Raw genomic sequence first — 22,031 nt, 5'->3', positions numbered from 1 at the left:
TGTATGTTGATGTTTTATATTTGTAATATGTGTTTACTGTTTATAAAGTCTATTGATTTAGTAAGGTAACTTGGGTTGAATAGGGGATGGTTGGCAGCATCCTAAAATATCTCTGGTGCAGTTGTCCTGCAGTCTCTAGTCCAAACCCCACTATGTGCTCTTTGGAAAGCTGATTCGATGTCATTGACAGGAAATTTAAGATAACACATTAACCAATAATACATATGTAATGAATAATATATATGTTGTCCCATTGATGGAAACATGCTTTTCAGTTTAGCTCATGAAGTGAAAACACATTCATTGGAAGTATCACATGTGTGAATGCCAATAATGAATGCCTGATACTGTCATCTGTGTTTTGTGCAGAACCTCTGAAACTGTCCCAAAATGACGGAGGTTGTGGAGTATGAGGAATATGAGGAGTTTGAGGAGGAGGGGGAGGAGATTGTGGATGAGGTAAGTAAATATCTTCTCACTGGGTGAAAAACACATTGTTTTCATTCAGGCTCTAGCAGGTTTAGAAGCTGACAAATAGGCTGCAAACAGTATGAATGGATTAGGCCCACCTTCTTGAACACATTGTTGATATTGTCATCTACATTCCTATAATAATCCAATATTTTTTCCTCAGTTTAGGACTATGCTTTATTAATTTTGTGGATTGCAACCATAAATATGATTGAAAACCCAGATATTATTCCAAATTTGATTCTGTGGGCTGCGGTTATCCTCTGCAGGTTCAGTGGCAGGCCCTATGAATAGTCAAGTTAGTCACGATACCTCCCCAGTCAGCAGTTCAGGGAACCAGGCATCCATGTGTGTTGGATCCTGTTTCAGAGGGACACCTCCCAATGTGTTTTAAAGCCTGGATTGCCCTTAACAGCCAACTGTTACAGTATATTTTACTGGGATATTTAGGGTGTCCTTCAAAAGTAGAGATACCTTTACCTGAGGCCTTGCATTTTGACTGGCAGCCACACAACTTGATTCTGAATCTAGTGATGTAATCATCACACAACTGCCAAAAGTGCAAGATAGAGTCCAAGTCATTTATTGCCACAGATCCCTGCAGATAACATATGATATCCCACTATTAATCTTCCACAATATAACTGTCATTTCCTGTTATCGCTAGCATATTTGCCATTGATGAACATACTTTGTAATGGTGGAATGGTATTCAAATTAGGATGATATGGCACAGATAGCGCAAATAGATTACATGAAAGCTTGGGGAGCTGCAAGTTTCTGGAAATCACCATTTAGATTTTTGCCTCAAATGAGATGCCCTGTTGTAATGAGATGCTTAGCACTGAAATTTGTTGTAATTGTTTTCCATATAATCATCATGAATTTCACACCAATTCTATTATTTAGCTGTCCAAATTATTTGATAAACTCCTAATTGTGGTGTATTATTGCTGGTGTGTTGTATTGTCAACAAATCCAGAACCCTCGGCTCCCCAAGGTTCAAGAATATTTTTATGTTAGATTTAGAGTCCATTTTGTCTGAGTGATTCTGTTGTTAAAGGTCTCCGTCTTAGTGTCCAATGGAAGAGTGAAAGCAGAAGGCTAACAGCTTAATCCCTTATTTCCTGGTGAAATAGGATTAAAGTTAGCCTTGTATTTGTCCATACTTAATATATATTTAATATATATTATATATATATTGCTGATATCTTATAGGGGAGCCTGAATGATTGTTTTAGACTGGAGGAATTGAAAAGTTCCAAACAATCAGCTGTTATCATTTGGCTCCCATATAACATATCAACTGATTTACCATCTTTAATGCAAAGGTGTAAATCATTTGTGAGGGAGGACAAAACAATACCCACAAGTACATTCTGATTTCACTACTACTTTCATCTACACTCTGGAGAACATTTGCATTGTTTTTGTCTAAACAGTAAGATGGCTTCTTATTTGATCTAGAGAATGGGGAGAAACATATAGCTGTTCATGTTATTGACAGAAATACATACAGTATATTGCCCGCACAAGCATTCAGAAAGCTCATTTAAATTCTTCTCTGTTTTCAAGATTGGTTTTCAGTTATTTAGTAGGTTGAACAAATAGAGCCTTTTATCAAACATTTTTTAATTTGATATTTCTTATTGATATTCTTATTCTATTCTTATTGAAATTAACATCATGATTATATATATTTCCTTAATATCAACCTAAAAAATGACAAACTCCTCACCCCATTAAGGGAAGGAGTGCAGAGCACTCTGGCCAGCATTCAGACAAATTTAGAAGTGGACATCTACGGCAGACTGGCAGAGCGATAGAGAGAGAGAGAGAGGTAGAGAGGGAGAGAGAGAGGGAAGTGAGACGAGCCGTGGTGCTGTAAATCACACTCCCATAGCCCGAACTCTGTTAACGTCACAGTGGTAGAATGTGCTTAGGAGAGGTGGATGCATGGAAAAACTACCTGCTAGGAGGGGAGAGAGAGAGAGAGGGCAGCCTATGCTGGAGCCATTATAGATAAAGTTGTGTGGTATTTTGTACTACTGTAAACTCTGTAGAATCCCACTAACTTCCTCTCTGCATCTGGTTCTTCATTGTTTTTTAGTGATATGTAATATATGGGTAGGGTGGAGGGATTCATGTACACGTATGGTTCTCTCCTGTCTGATAGAATCAAATAGAGAAGCCTCTTACAAATGTTGATTAAACTGATTGAGATGTTTTTTCTCTCAGCTCTGGTTATTACTACATTGCAGGTCTTTGCTCTGTGAGCAATTTGCAGGACTATAGGTTTTTTTTGTAGAATGATCCAAGCCACCTAGTTCATGGTGTTGAACATTGCTCAGTTAATTTTGCTGTTTCCAATTTTATGTGGCCGAGAATGTCCCGCTGTGATGTTTTCTCAGTGGAGGTCACTGTAATTCCGGCACAAGTTAGATACGTGCTATTTGTGGAATAGTTCACTATGGGTGTGAATGCTATTGGTTACTGTATTCTGTGTTGCTTGGTTGGAAAAGAAAGATTCACCCATTTAGAGGTGTGTGAACAGACATGGCTTGATTCTACAGCTGTTTCAACTGATTTTACAACTGATTTGTTGATCTGTGTACTGCCATGTGTTATAGCAAGTGATTGCAAGGACAATGGGCTCTATAACAACTAATAAGAATAGCAATGAAGTCATGTGAGTGCTTGGTGTTCAGAAGCAGGGTCAGAGGATCAGAGGGTTCGGGCAGTCAGGCTCACACATATAGCCTGGGCTATTATAGGCTCCTCTTTCCCCTGTAGAATACAGGCTTAATTAGACTGCAGCCATAATTACAGCTTATTCACCTCAGAGGACTTTCCTTGTCACTTAGAAATACTATGTGAGTGGAAATGAAAATGTTTTATTACAGATTAAGATAGGAGTCCCTCATGATGACGCTCTCTGCTGTATGCTGTTGTTGAATTGTTTCAAGGAATGCATTTGACAGAACAGCTATTAATGTCATAGAGTACAATAATGTCAAACGTGTTATACAGGTTCAGGTGTTAGGCATACAGAAGAATCAGTGGTTGTAATTGTACTTGAGTACCAGAGCTGGAGAAAAATCAACCTCAATCGAATACAATGTGCTGTTTCTCCCATAACTTGTTCTGGCAATTTTGAAACCCCAGAGTGTGTCCTATATTTGTAATATGTTGAGCAGATAACAACGACGACTGTCACTGAGCACAGCACTCAGTTCATGCAGGTAAAACACCACCTCCCGAGGGACAGTAATTCAAAAAGTATAGGCTCCTCCAATGTCTAGCCAATGGTGCATCCCCCACCTTGTCTGCATGCATTTGTGGATACTCCACTGTCTGGCTATTTCACTGTAAGCCATAATGTATGTGGTCTAGGCAGGTATTTATGTTAAAGCTTTGAAGTCAGCAATTCTCAAAGAATTTATTGGAAACTGTGCTTGTGCATGAACACATGGGTTATTTATCAAGTCTTTTTCAACAATTCACAACTGAAATGCAATCAATCCTGCCTTTTTAATGTGACCTCCCAAACAAAATGCCTGCTATTTGGACAATGAATGACTTGTAAATTAGTTCTGGGTGGATTTACTACCCAACAGATGAAATAGCCTCATTTGTAAGTGTTGCTGAGGCTGATTGCGCATGCAGCACAATGCACTCATGGCTACTGTAGGTGTTATGCTCAGCTCTGTCCCTTTCCTTGCCTTGCTTTTATCTGTCCTAAAATTCTGCCTCAATAAAACAAGTTCCCTGCCATCAGCCCGACTTAATCTTAGTACATAATAATGCTACAATTCACACCCTTTCCATGTAGAATTAGTGCTTTATTCGTACCCACATAACACATAGAAACCTTAACCCATATTTTGACTGGCCATTGCCATGAGTTATTGAAGGTGAGTAATATAGTTGTACTGCAGATGCACACAAATTCAGATTGGTTTGTTTAGATTCCACTGTAACATATGAGTATTCGTATCCCTTTGAAAATATCAGAGCTAGATTTAATCAACAAACTAGCATGTATTACGGCCACAGTATACCTTAAATAATCTGTTTGTCAAGTGTCTCTGATCCCTTCTCCGTCTGTTCCATGGTGATATCTCTGTTGTAATTGGATGTATTTCCTGGCTAAGTTTCCTGTAATCAAGGAACCCGGGCCATTGTGTTACTAGGATAGTTAACTGCATTTCCCTCTGTCCATCTCCAGTCTGGCTTGCCCACCAGGAAAGTCAGGAAGAAGGTCAAGGTGGATACCTCCAAGTTCATGACTCCGTACCTGGCCCACAGCCAGAAGATGCTGGAGCAGTTCAGCCACGTAAGCAACAATCTCAAGCTTTGTGTCAAAGTCAATACTTGACTCTTGTCCCTGTTTCTTCTGCTTTAAACCTGAATGGTTGTGGCAATTTACTATTAAAAACAGCACTATTACAGATCACCCCCTTTCATTTGAATACTTTTGTTTTATATGTTCAGTCACTAAGGTTTTGCAGTGTCCTGTATGTCATATCATGGCTATTTTATAACTCTTTCCCCTGATTGTTCTACCTGACAGAATAAGTACCGTCATGCCTATGACACGTCCAGGGGCAAGCCCCCTGCCATCATCACTGATAGCCCTGAGATGATCCGCATCAGGAAGGCTCAGGAGCAGCTCAGTGAGGTACTGCTGAGGAGGACTGTGGTGTTATTGATCCCATTAGGTTAGGGATGAGGACTTGTGAGCGGAAGGTCGCTGGTTTGAATCCAAGACCAGCTGAAGAACACTTGAAATCTTAGTGGGGAAAGTGAATAGTTAACGCTTTTCCCTTACCCACTCTTACTTCAGTGAAGCTACTCAATAGAATGTGTGTGACTATCAATGTGAAGCAGGGAGATGCTGAACAACGTCATCCACGTCAAATCCAAATGAGATCAAATCTGATTAAAAAAAAATCCCAAAAGTCATTTGATCATGCTTTAGTCAAGAACATTGAGAAATGACTCTTACTATCACCCAATAGGTGAAATACCGCATGGAGGGCAATAAGGCCCGGACGACCAGCTTGTACGACGGTGAGGCCAAAGAGATCGCCCACGTCAAGCGTGTCTCTGAGTTGATGAGCAAGGTGAGTTCTCTGACATTTTAGCATAGTAGCTTTCAATCATAGTCATTTCTCCAAAGAAAATCATTGAAGAGCTCAGTAATGCACTACTACACACTACTCCTCATCTCCTCTAGGTTCTGTACAGACAGAAGTGGGATGAGACTAAGGACAGGTACCTGCTGCCTCCGGATGCTCCTGAGCTCGTCCTGGCTGTGAAGAACGCTGCTAACTACAGCAAGGTAAACCCAATCTGCCATTCAGACAGCTCTGCTTTTTAGATCCGAAGAGAATTACTGCTGATTATGTGAGAATAACTGATCTGATTCCATGACTTGCCATGAGGAATAATGCTTCAACGAACATATGAAGATTTGAATCTCAGTGAATTATGCATGACTTTACTCTGTGTTCAGAAACTGTATGCGGAGGCCTGGGAGGAAGAGAAGACCATGTTCTACCCGTACAGCGACAGCCCCGAGCTGCGCAGGGTGGCCAAGGCTCAGGAGGTCCTCAGTGATGTAAGTAGACCAACAACATCCCCCTAATTACAGTAAATGAAACTACATGCAATCTCAGCACTCAGATTTTGGAACTGTGTATGATTAAAATACTTATGAGATGGAAACATACAATATATTGACATTGATTTTCTATAAAGATGATCTTTGTTATATATCAGCGAGTGACATTTCTTGGAGCGTAGTGAGATGGAACAATTTAATTTGATCTGACTTATGATTTATCCTTTATAAATGAGGTTAGCTGAAAAACTTGACCATTTTTGTGGCTTCAAGCCATATGGCAAGTTTCCTAGAGGGCTGGGAGTCAGTGTGCCGTTTCACTTTTTAATTCACTTGAGCAGTTCATTTCTCACATTGACTTTGCTGGCAGATTGCCGTTCAGCATCAATCACACGGGTGAGCACATTTTCTCCTCCCTCTATTTTTTGCTTTCAGAGCCCTTTTCTTTGTGCTGAGTCAGATGTATCATATGTAACCATTTCCACACACTTTGCTATTTTTAGCAGGCAATTAAAATTGTCACTGGTGGTCCCTCTTTCTTTTCGAACACAAATGCATTAAACATTTTCTGCTGATGTAGGGAATTTACCAATCCAATTAGATACGATCAGGGTGAAGCATGACAATGTTTCTGTGTCACAGACTGTGCACTAAGGTCAGGTATTGATCTTGAAGAATTAACCATCTCAGTAAATTTCGCCCCCCTGCTGTGCCCCTGCAGATTCAGTACAAGAAGGGTCATGATCAGCGCAAGGCCAAGTACACCTCTCTGGCTGATCCTCCTGAGGTGGAGCTGGCCAAGAAAGTGTTCACTCAGCGCAGCGATGTAAGTGGAAGAGTCTCACACTGATTCTCACATGCATACTGTCTATACGCGTAACACAAGTATACTATAATATATACTGTAGTACATATAGCACACTGTAGGCATAATGGAGAGACAGACTGACAGACACAAGACGGAAGAGGTAGAAAGTGAAGAAATTCTGTGATAGTGGCTCATGAGAGAGAGAACATGTCTGTCGGTGGCCTCTATGGTGATGTCCCCTCCTCAGAGTCCCTGCTGAACAAAGGAAAAACAAATCCCGCCCTTCCTGAATCTTGCTTCCAGGGTTGACATAATGTTTACTGGGAGCAAAATTCAGTGCATGGGTTTTCGTATTTCCTTTGTTTTCCCCTCGACCTGATATAAAGTTCTAGTTTTGAATATGTATACATTGTTTTCTATGTCTACTTAGCACCCACCAACCCAGGGAGACTGCTAGGCATAACTGGCCACCTGCTCTCTGGTGTTACTGTTGAAAGCCACTCTGGGCTGGTAGGGAGAGGCCATGGCCAACAATAGCAGGAAATTACAGAGATTCCAGTCATTCGCAAATGTGTTTCACTAAGCAGAGGAAGATAACTAATATTAGCATCGTCCATCTATGCTCTACATGTTACTCTACAGTAAGATAATCTTTCTTCTGTAATGTGCTTGTTATGATGTTGATTGTTATTTGTACCCCACAGCTTAAGTACAAGGAGGACTACAATGCAAATGTGAAGGGCCAATGGTGCGAGACCCCCTACTTTGACGTGGCCGTCGCCAGGGTGGCAATGGACAACCTCAGTACTGTAAGAACTTACAGCTAAATAAGGGACAGGATTTACAGAATAGTATTATTTTGTCATCTTTTTTCTGCGTCTGTGTTCAACTATTGCTCTCTTTCCTTTTCAGAGAAAATACACCCAAGAGTATGAGGATACGAAAGACCAAATTTATTTCATGCAAACAGACACTCCCGTTTATGACACAAACAAGAAGGCTAGGAATGCTGTTAGCTCGGTGAGTGCAATGAAGAGATCCCTTCCCAGCCCCCACCAACACACACACACACACACATACACACACACACACACACACACAAAGGTATCACAGTGTTTTTATAGGTCCTATCTCATGCGGAAGACATGATCGAGAGTTGACCGTCTCAGAACAGAGTGTGAGTCAAACACATTCAGTCCAGTGTGACGCAGAGGCTTACTATATTGTGCCCACACATTCACTACATGGCTCAGAGATCTACATTTGGTTCAGTCTCACTGCACATATTCAGTGTGCTTTGCGACAACTGGATTCAACACGTATCAGAATGCGTGCGTGGGCTTTTCAGCTTTAGCTCATGGCCACCCACGCATCCACACACAACGCAGACATGCGTCATTCTAGAAAACGTCTATGCTATAGGTAAACTTGTTGTTCCATCATGACTAACCATATCAATATTATGGTATATGAGTCAATGTAGCCCACTCTATCAAAACACTTCATCAACACACTGTCTCCTCGTCATACTCACTGTATTCTCCATGTTTCTATCTTTAGGTCCAATACAAGAAGCAATACGAGAAGACGAAAGCGCAGTCTGACTACAACACTCTCCCTGCCACAGAGAATCCTCTGCTCAGACAGCTCAGATACGCTGGCACCATCCTCAGTGATGTAGGTGTCTGAAGAACACTATGTGGAAAGGAGCTATTGGCCAGTACAGGCATATCACTGCAGTACAGTACTGGTTTATAAATAACTAATAAACAACCCATATTGTAGAGAAAATGAACTGTTACTAGAGATGCACTCAGAAGTAGTAGTGTTGATTGTGAGACTGAAAGTACTATAATATATGGCATTATCTCCATCTACATGCTTCCTGTGTAGACGACAGATTTAGCTCGCATGATTTTGACAATTTCTCTTGCTAGAGTGTTAAGTGAAAATGAGCTGGCTGCAAAATGGATTGGTGTAGTTGTGGGCATACAGAGTGTCTGTCAAGAAGCCCTTCTAACTGGATCTTCCTATTAGTGGTGCTAATTAAACCAACTGGGAGTCCCTCGCAGTGTCTGTATAACCCTGCGTACAGTGAGTTGATGCCCAAGGAAGACTGCAATGAACCTAGTTACCTGCCTCACTGGCATGTTGTCAACAATTAGCCAGTCAGTTTTCAGGTTTAAGCCACTTAATGTACCATACTGGTCAGAGTCTGTATTTAGTTTCTAAAAATCCTTGCTAATTTATACTTGAGTATTAAATTCCCGATTTGTTTGCTTTTTTCAGCTTCTTTTCATGATTTATATGTGATTTTTCTATCCATTCATTATTTGTCTTTGCTCTCCTTTGCAGAAAGTGTACAAGGCCAACTATGAGAAATCCAGGGGATTCAGCATCAACTACTGTGATACGCCCAAGTTTCAGATGGACTCAGTCCTTAAACAGTTCACTGATGTGAGTATACTCTGAGATTTTATTTTTCATTATGATGAGCTTAAACACTATTTTTTTTTAAATATTTGTTTTAATATTTTTAAGTACTTTTTAAAAACATATATACATTTTGAACATAGTTTTCTTTTTTCCCAGACACATTACAAAGATAAGTATGACAGAGAGGTGAAGGGCCACTATATTGGCAGCTATGAGGATATCTATATGCTTCACTGCCAGAAAATTGAGGAAATGAAGAATGAGGTAAGTCACTTTTTTCTTTGCTTTCCTTTTTTTTGTTACATTGTGCGAATTCATTGATAATCCAGTCATTCCTTCACACTTTGTATCCTCTACTTTGTCTTGCAGCAAAATTATAAAGCTGAGTATGAAGACATTAAAACAAGATGCTTCTTCCCTCAAACAATGACGCCTGAGTATGAAGCCGATAAGAAGCTTCATCAGTGTAAAGATGTGAGTAGTCTTGGTTAATAGGATTTGCATGGCTACTTCTTTGCAGTAAATTAGATTCATAATAGTTATTCTATTTTGGTACAAATACGTCACAGATTTTTTCCATGCTATGTTTTGCAGAAAGTATACCGGCAACATCCGGACAAAGTGAAATTTACGCAAGTCACAGATTCGCCAGTTCTGGTTCAAGCCGCCATCAACGCCCAGCAGCTAAGTGATGTATGTACAGTGTCTAAATGCGTGGACCAGCTCCTTGTACTAATGATAACAAATGCTTTAGAATTGAAAGAGGTGTATGTCATAAGCCCACATGGGATGGGCACTGAAAGATGGTGCAATATAATCAAAGCAATACAATAAAAATGTCTTCAATTTCTTCTTATATTATGTTCATAGAACTCATACAGGTGTTAAGTTAAAATTTAAAAGGTTGCTGTGAACACAATTATTTTTATACAGTGTCCATTTACTGACTCGAATAGCTGTAACGGTCAGCTAATGCCCTGGATCAGATTGTTTTGGAGACATGCTAGCCACAGACTTCCTTAAAATGTGCCCATTCATCCACATAGCCCAGCTGTCTTTCTGTGGACACCATGGAAACTGGAGAGCCGTCTCTCTGTAGTATAAATAGCAGCAAGCGTTCAGTTGGCCCAAAATAAACCCTGTGATCAGAGAGGGGTTGGGTGGGCAGGGAAAGTGACAGTTATGAGACATAACTCTTAGATAAAGAGCCCACTTAATCCTCCACTGCCCTCCAGTGACAGAAAATGAAATAACTATTTATCTAAACCTTCTCATTTCTCGAAACTACAGTAGTTCTACAATTGAGACCTACGACCAATACTCTATGAATTGATCATATTGAGGTATTAAAAGGATCTTAAGAGTATTATTGATACATTCTAATTTGATCATCTTGTCCTTTTTGCAGCTGAACTACAAGGCAAAGTACGAGGAGACAAAGACCAAGTCTCACCTGCCCCCAGACTACCCCTTCTTTATCCAGTCCAGAGTTAACGCTTATAACCTTAGTGACGTAAGTAATTCATTTAAATTGAAATGCTTTACTATCAGCTTCAATTTGCCATCATTTTTCAAGTCCTAAATGGGATGATTCTCTGGTTGCAGAACTGTTACAAGTACGACTGGGAGAAACTTAAAGCCAAGCAGTTTGAGGTCAAGGGCGATGCCATATCGATCCTTGCTGCCCGTGCTCACACCAACATTGCCAGTGATGTAAGTATGCTATAATATCAGTATTTATGGAAATGAGAATTTCTCACTTTCATTTTATTCTCTATCGAGGAAGTGTATTTGGGTGTGTCTTTATTAATTTAATACTTGACATCCTTTTGCTCTCCTTACAGGTTAAATATAAGAAGGAGTACGAGAAGAACAAGGGACAGATGGTTGGAGCCCTCAGCATTAATGACGACCCCAAGATTTTGCACTCGGTTCACGTGGCCAAAATCCAGAGTGATGTAAGACATTAGCTTGCCTTAGGTTAAATTACTGACTGAAACAGAAAAGACATTTCCCCTCTTAATATTCATTTATTTAGAGCTGAGTTAATAGGACACAGTTCAGCAGCCTCATAATGCTATCTCCACAGCGCGAATATAAAAAGGACTATGAGAAGATTAAGACGAAGTACCACACCCCGCTGGACATGATGTCAGTCACCCTGGCCAAGAAGTCCCAGGCGATTAGCAGCATGACTGGGTACAGGAGCATCAGCAACCGCTACCTCCTTCCCTACGACAGCGTGCTGCTGGACCTGGCCAAGAAAGCCAACATCATCCAGAGTGATGTAAGTATAGACATCTTATACGGGCATACCAACGTCTTATTGCTGTTAATCTGGTTTTTGGTGTTGGGCAATTCTGAAACTAGAAGTAGGAAAGAAGTGGAGAAAAGAAAGCAATGTACCACCACAATATGAAAAATAAACCCTTATTATGAGATGGGATGTACATAGTGACACCACTTGATTTTTTTCTTTGTTTTTTTTTGCATCACAGAATGAGTACAAGTCTGACTACAACACCTACACCAAGGGTACCCCGTGGGTCACCTTCGGCTCCATGGAAGTGGAAAAAGCCAAGAAAGCTGCCGAGATCCTCAATGAAGTATGTACTCAGCAGCATCCCTTCAGTTTTCTTACGCACGCGTTCCTCCTCCCAACATTAGATATATTTGAGAGTCAACAGAATAATTCTCATAATGGGTCTCATGTCTATTTCCTTGTTTCCTACAGAAAAAATACAGACAACACCCAGACACCATCCCCTTCACATCTATTGACGACCACCCCATCATGATGCAAGCTAAAGTCAACCAGCTTCAGAGGAGTGATGTGAGTCTACTGTTGCTCTGCTTTTACTATTAATTATTCAGACTTTTAACAGAGAATGATAACATTATGCTTGCTTTTGTTAGATCTCTGTTGAGGTGACTGGATTTGATTAAAAATGTTCCATCTCTGTCTTCTTCCGTTGTAGCGGTTCTACAAGAGAGGTCTGGAGGAGGTCCATCAGAAGTACTCTCTGCCTCCTGATGTCCCCGAGTTCCTCCAGGCCAAGTGCAATGCCTACAACATCAGTAAGGTAGGTTAAGTAGATATACTGGGAGATGAGTTGAATTGTGTTGTGGGAAATGATGAGTTAACTTGAGTTGTCGATGAATTTTATGTTAATATTACTACAATTCTTAATTTCAGAACTACTACAAGCTTGCCTGGGAGGAGATGATTGCTAAAGGTTATGACTTGAAGCCTGATGCGATCCCCATTATCGCTGCAAAGGCTGCCAGACATGCCGCCAGTGATGTAAGTATTCTTTGACAGATTAAACACACATCTCTAAGAATCATGCTCTATCTCCATTTTAACATATTTTCTTTGACAAAATATTGACATGCCCAGTACAGTATGCACTTCTTGTTCCATCATATAATCATTAAAATTCTTTGAATGCTAGAGAATTAGTTATTTGTACTTTGACTTCTAGGTCCAGTACAAGAAAGCGTATGAGAAGGCCAGAGGCCACCATATTGGAATCCGCAACATCAAGGACGATCCCCTGCTGGTTCACTACATGGAAGTGGCCAAGATGCAGAGTGACAAGAACTACAAGAAGGACTACCACAAGGTCAAGCTGAAGTATCACTCCCCAGTGGACATGATGAGCTTGGCTCACGCTAAGCACGCCTCATCTGTGCAGACCTTCGCTGGCTACAAGCAGCACCACCATCAGTACAACCTCCTGCCCGACGCTATGAACCTGCAACTTGCTCGCAACATGAACTTTAATTCCAGTGATGTAAGTCAGAATTTGTACTTTTAGGGACTTTTTTTAATGTGTATTTTATTATTTTATCTGGATTTTTAACTGTTATTTTAGTGGCGCATTGCATTGCATTTGTTTGCACAAAATATGCTATATAAATAAAGCTTAATTGATTGATTGATAATGTAGGCAAATATGTCTTAGGTTTTATTGTTGGTCTGATACTTTGCATTTCTTAACTGGTGTGTCTTTTCCCAACTCTGTTTGCAGTACAACTATAAACTGGATTATGAGAGCTCAGTCAAGGGAATTGGCTGGGTCCCCATTGGCTCCCTGGAGGTGGAGAAAGCCAAGGCGGCAGCAGCAGCTCTGGATGAGAGAAAGTACAGGCAGCACCCTGGCACCATTAAATTCACCAGTGTCACTGACTCCATGAACATGGAGCTGGCCAAGGCCAACGCCAAGATCCTCAATGCGGTGAGAAGTGGAAAACACAATATCTTTTTTGTTTTCTGTGATATAGGTCTCTTGATTTCAGCCTCTGAATTCCATTTCTGAATGGCAATGAACCAAGGCTTGTTTTGATGGTGGTTTTGCAGAAAGAGTACAAGGCCAGCGGAGAGAAGTTTGTGCATACTTACCATCTCCCTCCTGATGTACCTGAACTGATGCAAGCCAAATACAATGCTGCCAACATCAGCCAGGTTAGTAGTGGATTCCTGTACAATACTTTCCAGCCAACACTTTTTATGCAGATAAAGCTCTATATAGAAATCTCCTTGTTACTGTATTTGTAACATAACTTTGATTATCTTTTTTTTTATTATTTAGAATTACTATACCTATTCTCATCGTCAAGATCTGCTCAAAGGACATCATATGAAGGAAGATGCCATTCCCATTGTTGCAGCAAAATCTTCCAGAGACATTGCCAGTAACGTAAGTTGGAATGCTATTAATGAGGCTATTAAAATGTCACTTCATCAGAAAACATGAAATAATACATCCTTTACGTTTTCATACAGTACAAGTACAAGCTGGCGTTTGAGAAGGCAAAGGGCCGCCACGTCGGCTTCCGCAGCCTCAAGGACGATCCCCTGCTGGTTCACTACATGGAAGTGGCCAAGATGCAGAGTGACAAGAACTACAAGAAGGACTACCACAAGGCCAAGCTGAAGTATCACTCCCCAGTGGACATGATGAGTCTGGTCCATGCCAAGCAGGCCTCTGCTGCTCAGACCTTTACTGGCTACAGAAAGATCCCTCACAACTACTTCCTTCTCCCTGACAACATGCGCGTGCAGCTGTGTCGCAACATGATGGAGATTCAGAGTGATGTATGTTTTCAGTCTTCAGTTGTATGTGTTGTTATTATTTAATCCTGTTATCCTCGGTCATGTGCAAGTATAAGTAATTGCATTATACAAATATGCACATTGATAACTGAAAACTTACAAAAGTTGAGGCAAGCACCTGTTTCTCTCCGCATATCTACAGAATGCCTACAAGTCAGAATACACCAACATTTATAGGGGTTCAGGGTGGGTCCCGATTGGTTCCCTGGAGGTTGAGAAGGCCAAAGCTGCCAAAGCAGCCCTAGATGACAAGGGCTACCGCCAGCACCCCAGCACCCTCAAGTTCACCAGCAAGACTGACTCCATGAACATGGTTCTGGCTATGGCCAACACCAAGCAGCTGGACAATGTAAGAATTTCCTGTTTATAGAAGATGCATTGCCTCTCAGTCTTTTGGTTAAGATGAGGTGCAATATTTATGCTTGTCAAGCCAAAACTTCACATACAAGAAACCTACAAAATCCATTGTGTTTACTGTGTTTTTTTTTCTCTCTCTAGGCTGCATATAAATCCTCTGGTGAGAAGTTTGTGCATACCTACAATCTGCCAGCGGACAGTCCTGAGTTCCTCCAGGCTAAATTCAATGCCCAGACCATGAGCGCGGTTAGAGGACAATACATTTATTGAGAGTTACAATTGCATCTAAACATCTATTGTATGCAAAACAATGTCTTAACCCTTCATTTTTTGTCCTCAGAGTCACTACAAGCACAAGTGGCTGGAAGATATTGCCAAGGGATACGACATGAAGCCTGATGCTATTTCTATCTTACATGCCAAGCAAGGCAGACATATTGCCAGCGACGTAAGTACACCATGAATCCAGTCAACATAGAGAGACTGAGGATGTAATCGGCACTACTGTTTTCTGCGTGGTTTGAAACATACAGCAAGGTCTAAATATTGCCTTTATCTTTTTCTTTCAGGTCCAGTACAAGAAAGCGTATGAGAAGGCCAGAGGCCACCATGTTGGATTCCGCAACATCAAGGACGATCCCTTGCTGGTTCACTACATGGAAGTGGCCAAGATGCAGAGTGACAAGAACTACACGAAGGACTACCACAAGGTCAAGCTGAAGTATCACTCCCCAGTGGACATGATGAGTCTGGTCCATGCCAAGCAGGCCTCTGCTGCTCAGACCTTTGCTGGCTACAGAAAGATACCTCACAACTACTTCCTTTTGCCTGACAACATGCAACTGCAGCTGTGTCGCAACATGAACATCAACGCTAGTGATGTGAGTGACACACATGTTTATTTTGATCTATTTTATCAATCAGTGATCTTTTAGGATCAAACCAATGTTTGAAATATAACAAAACTGAATGTAGAGGTTGTACTGCATCTATGCATTCATGTGAGTGCAAAAATATACTGCACATCTACAGGAGTAAAAGGTTTACCATTGATCTGGACTTCAAACTTATTATGCATCATAACCTGATTGCCTGACTTAATATTTTCTCAGTGTGACTACAAGTCTGAATGGAACACCTGCATTAAAGGAATTGGATGGGTCCCCATTGGCTCAATTGGAGTTGAGACAGCTAAGGTTGGCGGAGAGATTCAGAGTGAACAGAAGTACCGCACTCATCCATCCAACTTCAAGTTCAGCAAGCTGATGGACTCCATGGACCTGACTCTGGCCACTGCCAACAACCAGATCATGAACAAGGTGCAGCATATTTAAATATACTGTACAGTGCAGGGACAAAAAAAAGTTTGTTCTTAGTGACCTTGTTCTTAGGCATCATCGTTCATTTGTTTTTCTTGTATCTTTATTTGCAGAAAGCATACACTGCAGCTTGGGAAAAGGACAAACTGACTGTCCATGTCATGCCAGATTCTCCTGAAGTCATCTTGGCCAAGGCAAATGCCATCACCATGAGCAATGTAAGGCAGTGATTATAGTGTCAATAATGGAAAGTATGTGGTATGTGCATGACTGTTGTCTATTATGGCCGTGCTATCTCTGTATAGGGAATATAAAGACATTCTCATCATTCTCATCTCTCTTCTGTATCTTTCACAGAAACTTTACAAAGCTGGTGTTGTGGAGATGGCTAATAAGGGCTATAACCTCAAAGCAGATGCCATCTCAATTTTGGCTGCCAAGTCTGGCACCACTATTGCCAGTAATGTAAGTTGGGAGTAACTTGCTCTACCAAATCAGTAACTACTGTTTATCAACTATATCCCATGATATACAACAATGGTGTGTCTGTGAGTGACAAAGTATTTCTTTACTGTTACAGTACAAGTACAAATTGGCTTACGAGAAGGCCAGAGGCCACCATGTTGGATTCCGCAACATCAAGGACGATCCCCTGCTGGTTCACTACATGGAAGTGGCCAAGATGCAGAGTGACAAGAACTACAAGAAGGACTACCACAAGGCCAAGCTGAAGTATCACTCCCCAGTGGACATGATGAGTCTGGTCCATGCCAAGCAGGCCTCTGCTGCTCAGACCTTTGCTGGCTACAGAAAGATCCAGCACCATTATGCTCTCCTCCCTGATGCCATGAACCTGGTGCTGGCTCGCACCATGAATACCCAGGCTAGTGATGTAAGTTATAAGTGTTGAAAAAACCTGCTGTACTATGACCATAATATCTGTATTAGAAGTGTAAACGGTAAATATAACAAATTTAACAACTGGAAAACATATTGAATTCTATAAACATAATTGTCATCTTTAGAGCGGCCATTGGATAAGTGTTCCCATTGCCATCCCTTGATTCATAATATCTTTTTTTTCAGTGTGACTACAAGTCTGAATGGAACAGCTTTATTAAAGGAATTGGATGGGTCCCCATTGGCTCAATTGGAGTTGAGACAGCTAAGGTTGGTGGTGAGATTCAGAGTGAAAAGAAGTACCGCACTCATCCATCCAACTTCAAGTTCAGCAAGCTGATGGACTCCATGGACCTGACTCTGGCCACTGCCAACAACCAGATCATGAACAAGGTGCAGCATGCTCATACCAGTTGTATAACAATTTTCTAAGGTAACCTTGCTCTTTTGAATGATTTATTTATTTATTTTTTTCTTGTTTCATTGTATTTGCAGAAAGCATACACTGCAGCTTGGGAAAAGGACAAACTGACTGTCCATGTCATGCCAGATGCTCCTGAGATTGTCCTGGCCAAGGCCAATGCCATCAACATGAGCAGTGTGAGGCTTTATTACATTAATAAACCAACTGTAGTAAAGTAATGGTTAATATGTGGTTTGCATGACCATAAACTATAATGGTTTTGCTATTTCTGTCATTTCAGGAATGCAAACACATTGCATTTTATTTCACTCTCATCTCTCTTCTGTATCTTTCACAGAAACTTTACAAAGCCGGTGTTGTGGAGATGGCTAATAAGGGCTATAACCTCAAAGCAGATGCCATCTCAATTTTGGCTGCCAAGTCTGGCACCACTATTGCCAGTAATGTAAGTTGGGAGTAACTTGCTCTACCAAATCAGTAATTACTGTTTATCAACTATATCCCATGATATACAACAATGGTGTGTCTGTGAGTGACAAAGTATTTCTTTACTGTTACAGTACAAGTACAAATTGGCTTACGAGAAGGCCAGAGGCCACCATGTTGGATTCCGCAACATCAAGGACGATCCCCTGCTGGTTCACTACATGGAAGTGGCCAAGATGCAGAGTGACAAGAACTACAAGAAGGACTACCACAAGGCCAAGCTGAAGTATCACTCCCCAGTGGACATGATGAGTCTGGTCCATGCCAAGCAGGCCTCTGCTGCTCAGACTAACGCTGGTTACAAGCAGCTCAACCCCCACTACACTGTGCTGCCTGATGCCATGAACCTGCAACTGGCTCGGAACATGCAGTTCATCGCCAGTGATGTAAGTATGAAGCATTATTGTGGTTGACTTAATCATCTTTAAATTCAGTAGGTTTTGTATCTCAAATGCTGATGACAAAATTTCACAGTTTACTACTAGTATTTACATTGTAAAGGAATACCTTTTCTGTTGATGTTCTCCTTCAGAACCAGTACAAGAGTGAATATGAAACCTATATAAAAGGAATAGGATGGGTTCCCATTGGATCACTGGATGTTGAGAAAGCGAAAACAGCTGGCCAGGTCTACAGTGAGAAACTGTACCGCCAGCACCCTAGCAACTTCAAGTTCACCAAGGACATGCACTCCATGGACCTGACACTGGCCACTGCAAACAACCAAATCATGGATAAGGTGCTGGATATGATTCACTATGGGAATAATAGAAATATCTGTACTGTGTATGGCTGATAAATCAAAGCACCAACAAGTACATTTTGTTTCCAGAAATCCTATCTGAAAGCCTGGGAGAACGACAAGACCTCGATCCACATCATGCCTGATGCCATGGATATTGTTCTGGCCAGAGGAAACAAGAGAAATTACAGTGAGGTACAGTTCCGTACCTTAATTTTTCAATACAAACCTGAAAGATCAAACAAATCTGGAAGATATCACCTCAATAATTATTTGACAAACAGGAGATGGCTATATTAGTTTCAGTTGATATACTAGTATGCTTGTCAGAGAGCAGACATGCTTTCCTTTATAAAAATGTGTATTACTCTCTCCTCCTCAGAAACTGTACAAGCTGGACAATGAGCTGTCCAAGAAGAAGGGCCATAATGTTCGCTCTGATGCCATTGCAATCAAGGCTGCCAAAGCCTCCACTGTCATTGCTAGTGATGTAAGTTTTTCCTTGGTTGTTGTCATACTGTACTATTTAAATTTTTCTTGCTTACCACAGAGGTTGATCATCAAAAACATCTCACTTGCTTTTTCAGTACAAGTACAAGACAGGATACCGTAAGCAAGTCGGCCACCACATCGGTGCCCGTAGCGTCCAGGACGACCCTCTGCTCATGCTGGCTCTGAACTCAGCCAAGATTGCCAGTGATGCCCTGTATAAGAAGGACTTCAACCAGTCCAAGACCAAGTTCAATCTGCCAGTGGACATGATGGCCTTTGAACTGGCCAAGAAGAACCAGATCCAGGTCAACCACGCCAACTACATCACCCGCCTGCACAACTGGACCTGCCTGCCAGACTCCAATGATGTCGTCCAGGCCAGACACGTGTATGACATACAGAGTGATGTGAGTGTGGCTTCCTTGAATTTATATTGTAGAGATTTATCATGTTTATGTATGCATATTTTTAACTGTGAAATAACTTTGTAAACCCTATTTGTTTTGTCCAGGCTGTTTACAAGGCTGATCTCAAGATGATGCAGGGCATTGGATGGGTGCCTATTGGTTCATTGGATGTTGAGAAGGTGAAGAAAGCTGGAGAGATCCTGACTGACCATCTGTATCGTCACCATCCAAGCAACTACAAGTTCACCAGCACAACTCAAGACATGCCCATGGTGCTGGCTAAAGCAAACGCTGACATTGCAAACAAGGTATTTCTTTGGCACATATTGTTCCAATGTTTTATTCAGTTTTTTATTGTGGTCTTAAAAATGTTTCATGTTGATAATGTTTTTCAAATTTACAGAAAGCATACATGCAAGCCTGGGAGAAAGACAAGACCACAATCCACATCATGCCTGATGCCATGGATGTTGTTCTGGCCAGAGCCAACAAGGTCAACTACAGTGTGGTGAGTGTTTCTCACACATTAAAAGCATGTGATCATACCTCTTGTAACTTAACTCTTATCATTGCTTTTTAAACAATATACTTTGTGTCATATTACGCCACTGTTTTTCAGCAGTTACCTGAATGTGTTCTCTATTTTTTTTTTAAACACAGAAAAAGTACAAGCAGGCAAATGAAGAGTCCAAGAAGAAGGGCTACGATCTGCGCAATGATGCCATTTCTATCATCGCAGCCAGGGCTTCCAGGGACATTGCCAGCGATGTAAAAAAAATAATTTTCACTTATTAAAATTAACTCAAATTGTACTATTTCGTGTTGAATTGTTAAAAAAAAAAGTGTTATAGTTATGAAATATATTTTTAAATTTGTATTTGCAATTTGTCTTAGTCAAATAATTGAACTATGTTATTTATGCTGTAGTGCACTATTACACTATAATAACAAAAACTGCCTAATCTAACTACATAATTACATATTTATATTAAAATTATTATGCAAAATTTGAATACAATATTGCTAGTGCTGTCATCACATGTATAATAACCATAACATTCTGATCGTTCTTCAATTTTTTGTTCCTCCTTTTCAGTACAAGTACAAGACAGGATACCGTAAGCAAGTCGGCCACCACATCGGTGCCCGTAGCGTCCAGGACGACCCTCTGCTCATGCTGGCTCTGAACTCAGCCAAGATTGCCAGTGATGCCCTGTACAAGAAGGACTTCAACCAGTCCAAGACCAAGTTCAATCTGCCAGTGGACATGATGGCCTTTGAACTGGCCAAGAAGAACCAGATCCAGGTCAACCACGCCAACTACATCACCCGCCTGCACAACTGGACCTGCCTGCCAGACTCCAATGATGTCGTCCAGGCCAGACACGTGTATGACATACAGAGTGATGTGAGTGTGGCTTCCTTGAATTTAATTTGTACAGATATATGGTATTTGTTTCTATATGTTTCTTCAATATGTTTTAAACCATTCAAATTTGTTTGACTCTTCTATCCAGGCTGTTTACAAGGCTGATCTCAAGATGATGCAGGGCATTGGATGGGTGCCTATTGGTTCATTGGATGTTGAGAAGGTGAAGAAAGCTGGAGAGATCCTGACTGACCATCTGTATCGTCACCATCCAAGCAACTACAAGTTCACCAGCACAACTCAAGACATGCCCATGGTGCTGGCTAAAGCAAACGCTGGTATTGCAAACAAGGTATTTCTTTGGCATTTATTGTTCCAATGTTTTATAATTTTTTTTAATGTGGCCTCAAAAATGTTTCATTTTGTTACTGTTTTTGGATGGCCAATGCTGAGATTGGTAACAAGGTAATAGCCGATCTCTTCTATATTCATCCATTTCTTGCATAGAAAGTTACCTCTTTCTTAGTTATATGAAGATTAGAATTGTATTGTTTAAGGCACTGAGAAAAATTGACTTAAGGCTCCATTATTTGCCCTATATTGGATGGATATGAAAAAGGTGATTTGTTTTCTTGTGCTAATGTATATGAATGACTGAAATGACCTGACATTGCAGAAAGCATATAATGAAGCCTGGGAGAAAGACAAGACTTCAATCCACATCATGCCTGATGCCATGGATGTTGTTCTGGCCAGAGCCAACAGGGCCAACTACAGTGTGGTAAGTAAACCACTATGTTCATAATCCTGTTCAAATTTACATTTATATTTTAGTCATTTAGCTCACACTCTTATGCAGAACAACTTACAATGAGTGCAACAGTAGCATCAGCTTAAATTCCTAGATTTTTAACAGTACAAGCAACCAATAGAAAGGACTGCAAAGGGTCAAAGTGTCAGTGCTCAAGAAATAGATGTAACAAACGTGTATATGCCCCTCGAATGATCATTTATGATAGAGAAGTGCCAGGTAAAGAAAGAGCCAGGGAGGAAAGGTAGAAAAGTAAAAAACAAC

General features: G+C 40.9%; 1 protein-coding gene across 1 annotated transcript in view; it reads left to right on the top strand.

Annotated features, from left to right (window-relative positions):
• The first annotated feature begins 390 nt into the window (after positions 1-390).
• Positions 391-22,031, top strand: part of neb (nebulin) — a 61,918-nt gene continuing 40,277 nt past the window's right edge. The window contains exons 1-50 of the mRNA XM_071538831.1: positions 391-450; positions 3,669-3,713; positions 4,700-4,807; positions 5,045-5,152; positions 5,493-5,597; positions 5,711-5,815; positions 5,990-6,094; positions 6,819-6,923; positions 7,610-7,714; positions 7,818-7,925; positions 8,466-8,582; positions 9,261-9,362; positions 9,498-9,605; positions 9,711-9,815; positions 9,936-10,034; positions 10,750-10,854; positions 10,947-11,054; positions 11,186-11,299; positions 11,431-11,628; positions 11,840-11,947; positions 12,076-12,174; positions 12,320-12,424; positions 12,538-12,645; positions 12,827-13,138; positions 13,376-13,582; positions 13,705-13,809; positions 13,937-14,044; positions 14,131-14,442; positions 14,603-14,809; positions 14,959-15,063; positions 15,158-15,265; positions 15,387-15,698; positions 15,930-16,136; positions 16,250-16,354; positions 16,494-16,601; positions 16,717-17,028; positions 17,223-17,429; positions 17,532-17,636; positions 17,798-17,905; positions 18,021-18,332; positions 18,479-18,685; positions 18,779-18,883; positions 19,071-19,178; positions 19,276-19,587; positions 19,692-19,895; positions 19,991-20,095; positions 20,248-20,355; positions 20,684-20,995; positions 21,105-21,308; positions 21,633-21,737. Of these exons, the coding sequence (XP_071394932.1) occupies positions 391-450; positions 3,669-3,713; positions 4,700-4,807; positions 5,045-5,152; positions 5,493-5,597; positions 5,711-5,815; positions 5,990-6,094; positions 6,819-6,923; positions 7,610-7,714; positions 7,818-7,925; positions 8,466-8,582; positions 9,261-9,362; positions 9,498-9,605; positions 9,711-9,815; positions 9,936-10,034; positions 10,750-10,854; positions 10,947-11,054; positions 11,186-11,299; positions 11,431-11,628; positions 11,840-11,947; positions 12,076-12,174; positions 12,320-12,424; positions 12,538-12,645; positions 12,827-13,138; positions 13,376-13,582; positions 13,705-13,809; positions 13,937-14,044; positions 14,131-14,442; positions 14,603-14,809; positions 14,959-15,063; positions 15,158-15,265; positions 15,387-15,698; positions 15,930-16,136; positions 16,250-16,354; positions 16,494-16,601; positions 16,717-17,028; positions 17,223-17,429; positions 17,532-17,636; positions 17,798-17,905; positions 18,021-18,332; positions 18,479-18,685; positions 18,779-18,883; positions 19,071-19,178; positions 19,276-19,587; positions 19,692-19,895; positions 19,991-20,095; positions 20,248-20,355; positions 20,684-20,995; positions 21,105-21,308; positions 21,633-21,737 (7,440 nt within the window). The remainder of the gene's footprint in view (positions 451-3,668; positions 3,714-4,699; positions 4,808-5,044; positions 5,153-5,492; positions 5,598-5,710; positions 5,816-5,989; positions 6,095-6,818; positions 6,924-7,609; positions 7,715-7,817; positions 7,926-8,465; positions 8,583-9,260; positions 9,363-9,497; positions 9,606-9,710; positions 9,816-9,935; positions 10,035-10,749; positions 10,855-10,946; positions 11,055-11,185; positions 11,300-11,430; positions 11,629-11,839; positions 11,948-12,075; positions 12,175-12,319; positions 12,425-12,537; positions 12,646-12,826; positions 13,139-13,375; positions 13,583-13,704; positions 13,810-13,936; positions 14,045-14,130; positions 14,443-14,602; positions 14,810-14,958; positions 15,064-15,157; positions 15,266-15,386; positions 15,699-15,929; positions 16,137-16,249; positions 16,355-16,493; positions 16,602-16,716; positions 17,029-17,222; positions 17,430-17,531; positions 17,637-17,797; positions 17,906-18,020; positions 18,333-18,478; positions 18,686-18,778; positions 18,884-19,070; positions 19,179-19,275; positions 19,588-19,691; positions 19,896-19,990; positions 20,096-20,247; positions 20,356-20,683; positions 20,996-21,104; positions 21,309-21,632; positions 21,738-22,031) is intronic.

This window comes from Centroberyx affinis, unplaced genomic scaffold (genome assembly GCF_046629955.1).
Source record: "Centroberyx affinis isolate AG114_WGS23_722 - 3 ecotype Tasmania unplaced genomic scaffold, CSIRO-AGI_Caff_v1 ptg003356l_1, whole genome shotgun sequence".
In the NCBI taxonomy this organism is placed as follows: domain Eukaryota; kingdom Metazoa; phylum Chordata; class Actinopteri; order Beryciformes; family Berycidae; genus Centroberyx; species Centroberyx affinis.
This window is presented reverse-complemented; position numbering and strand designations above follow the sequence as displayed.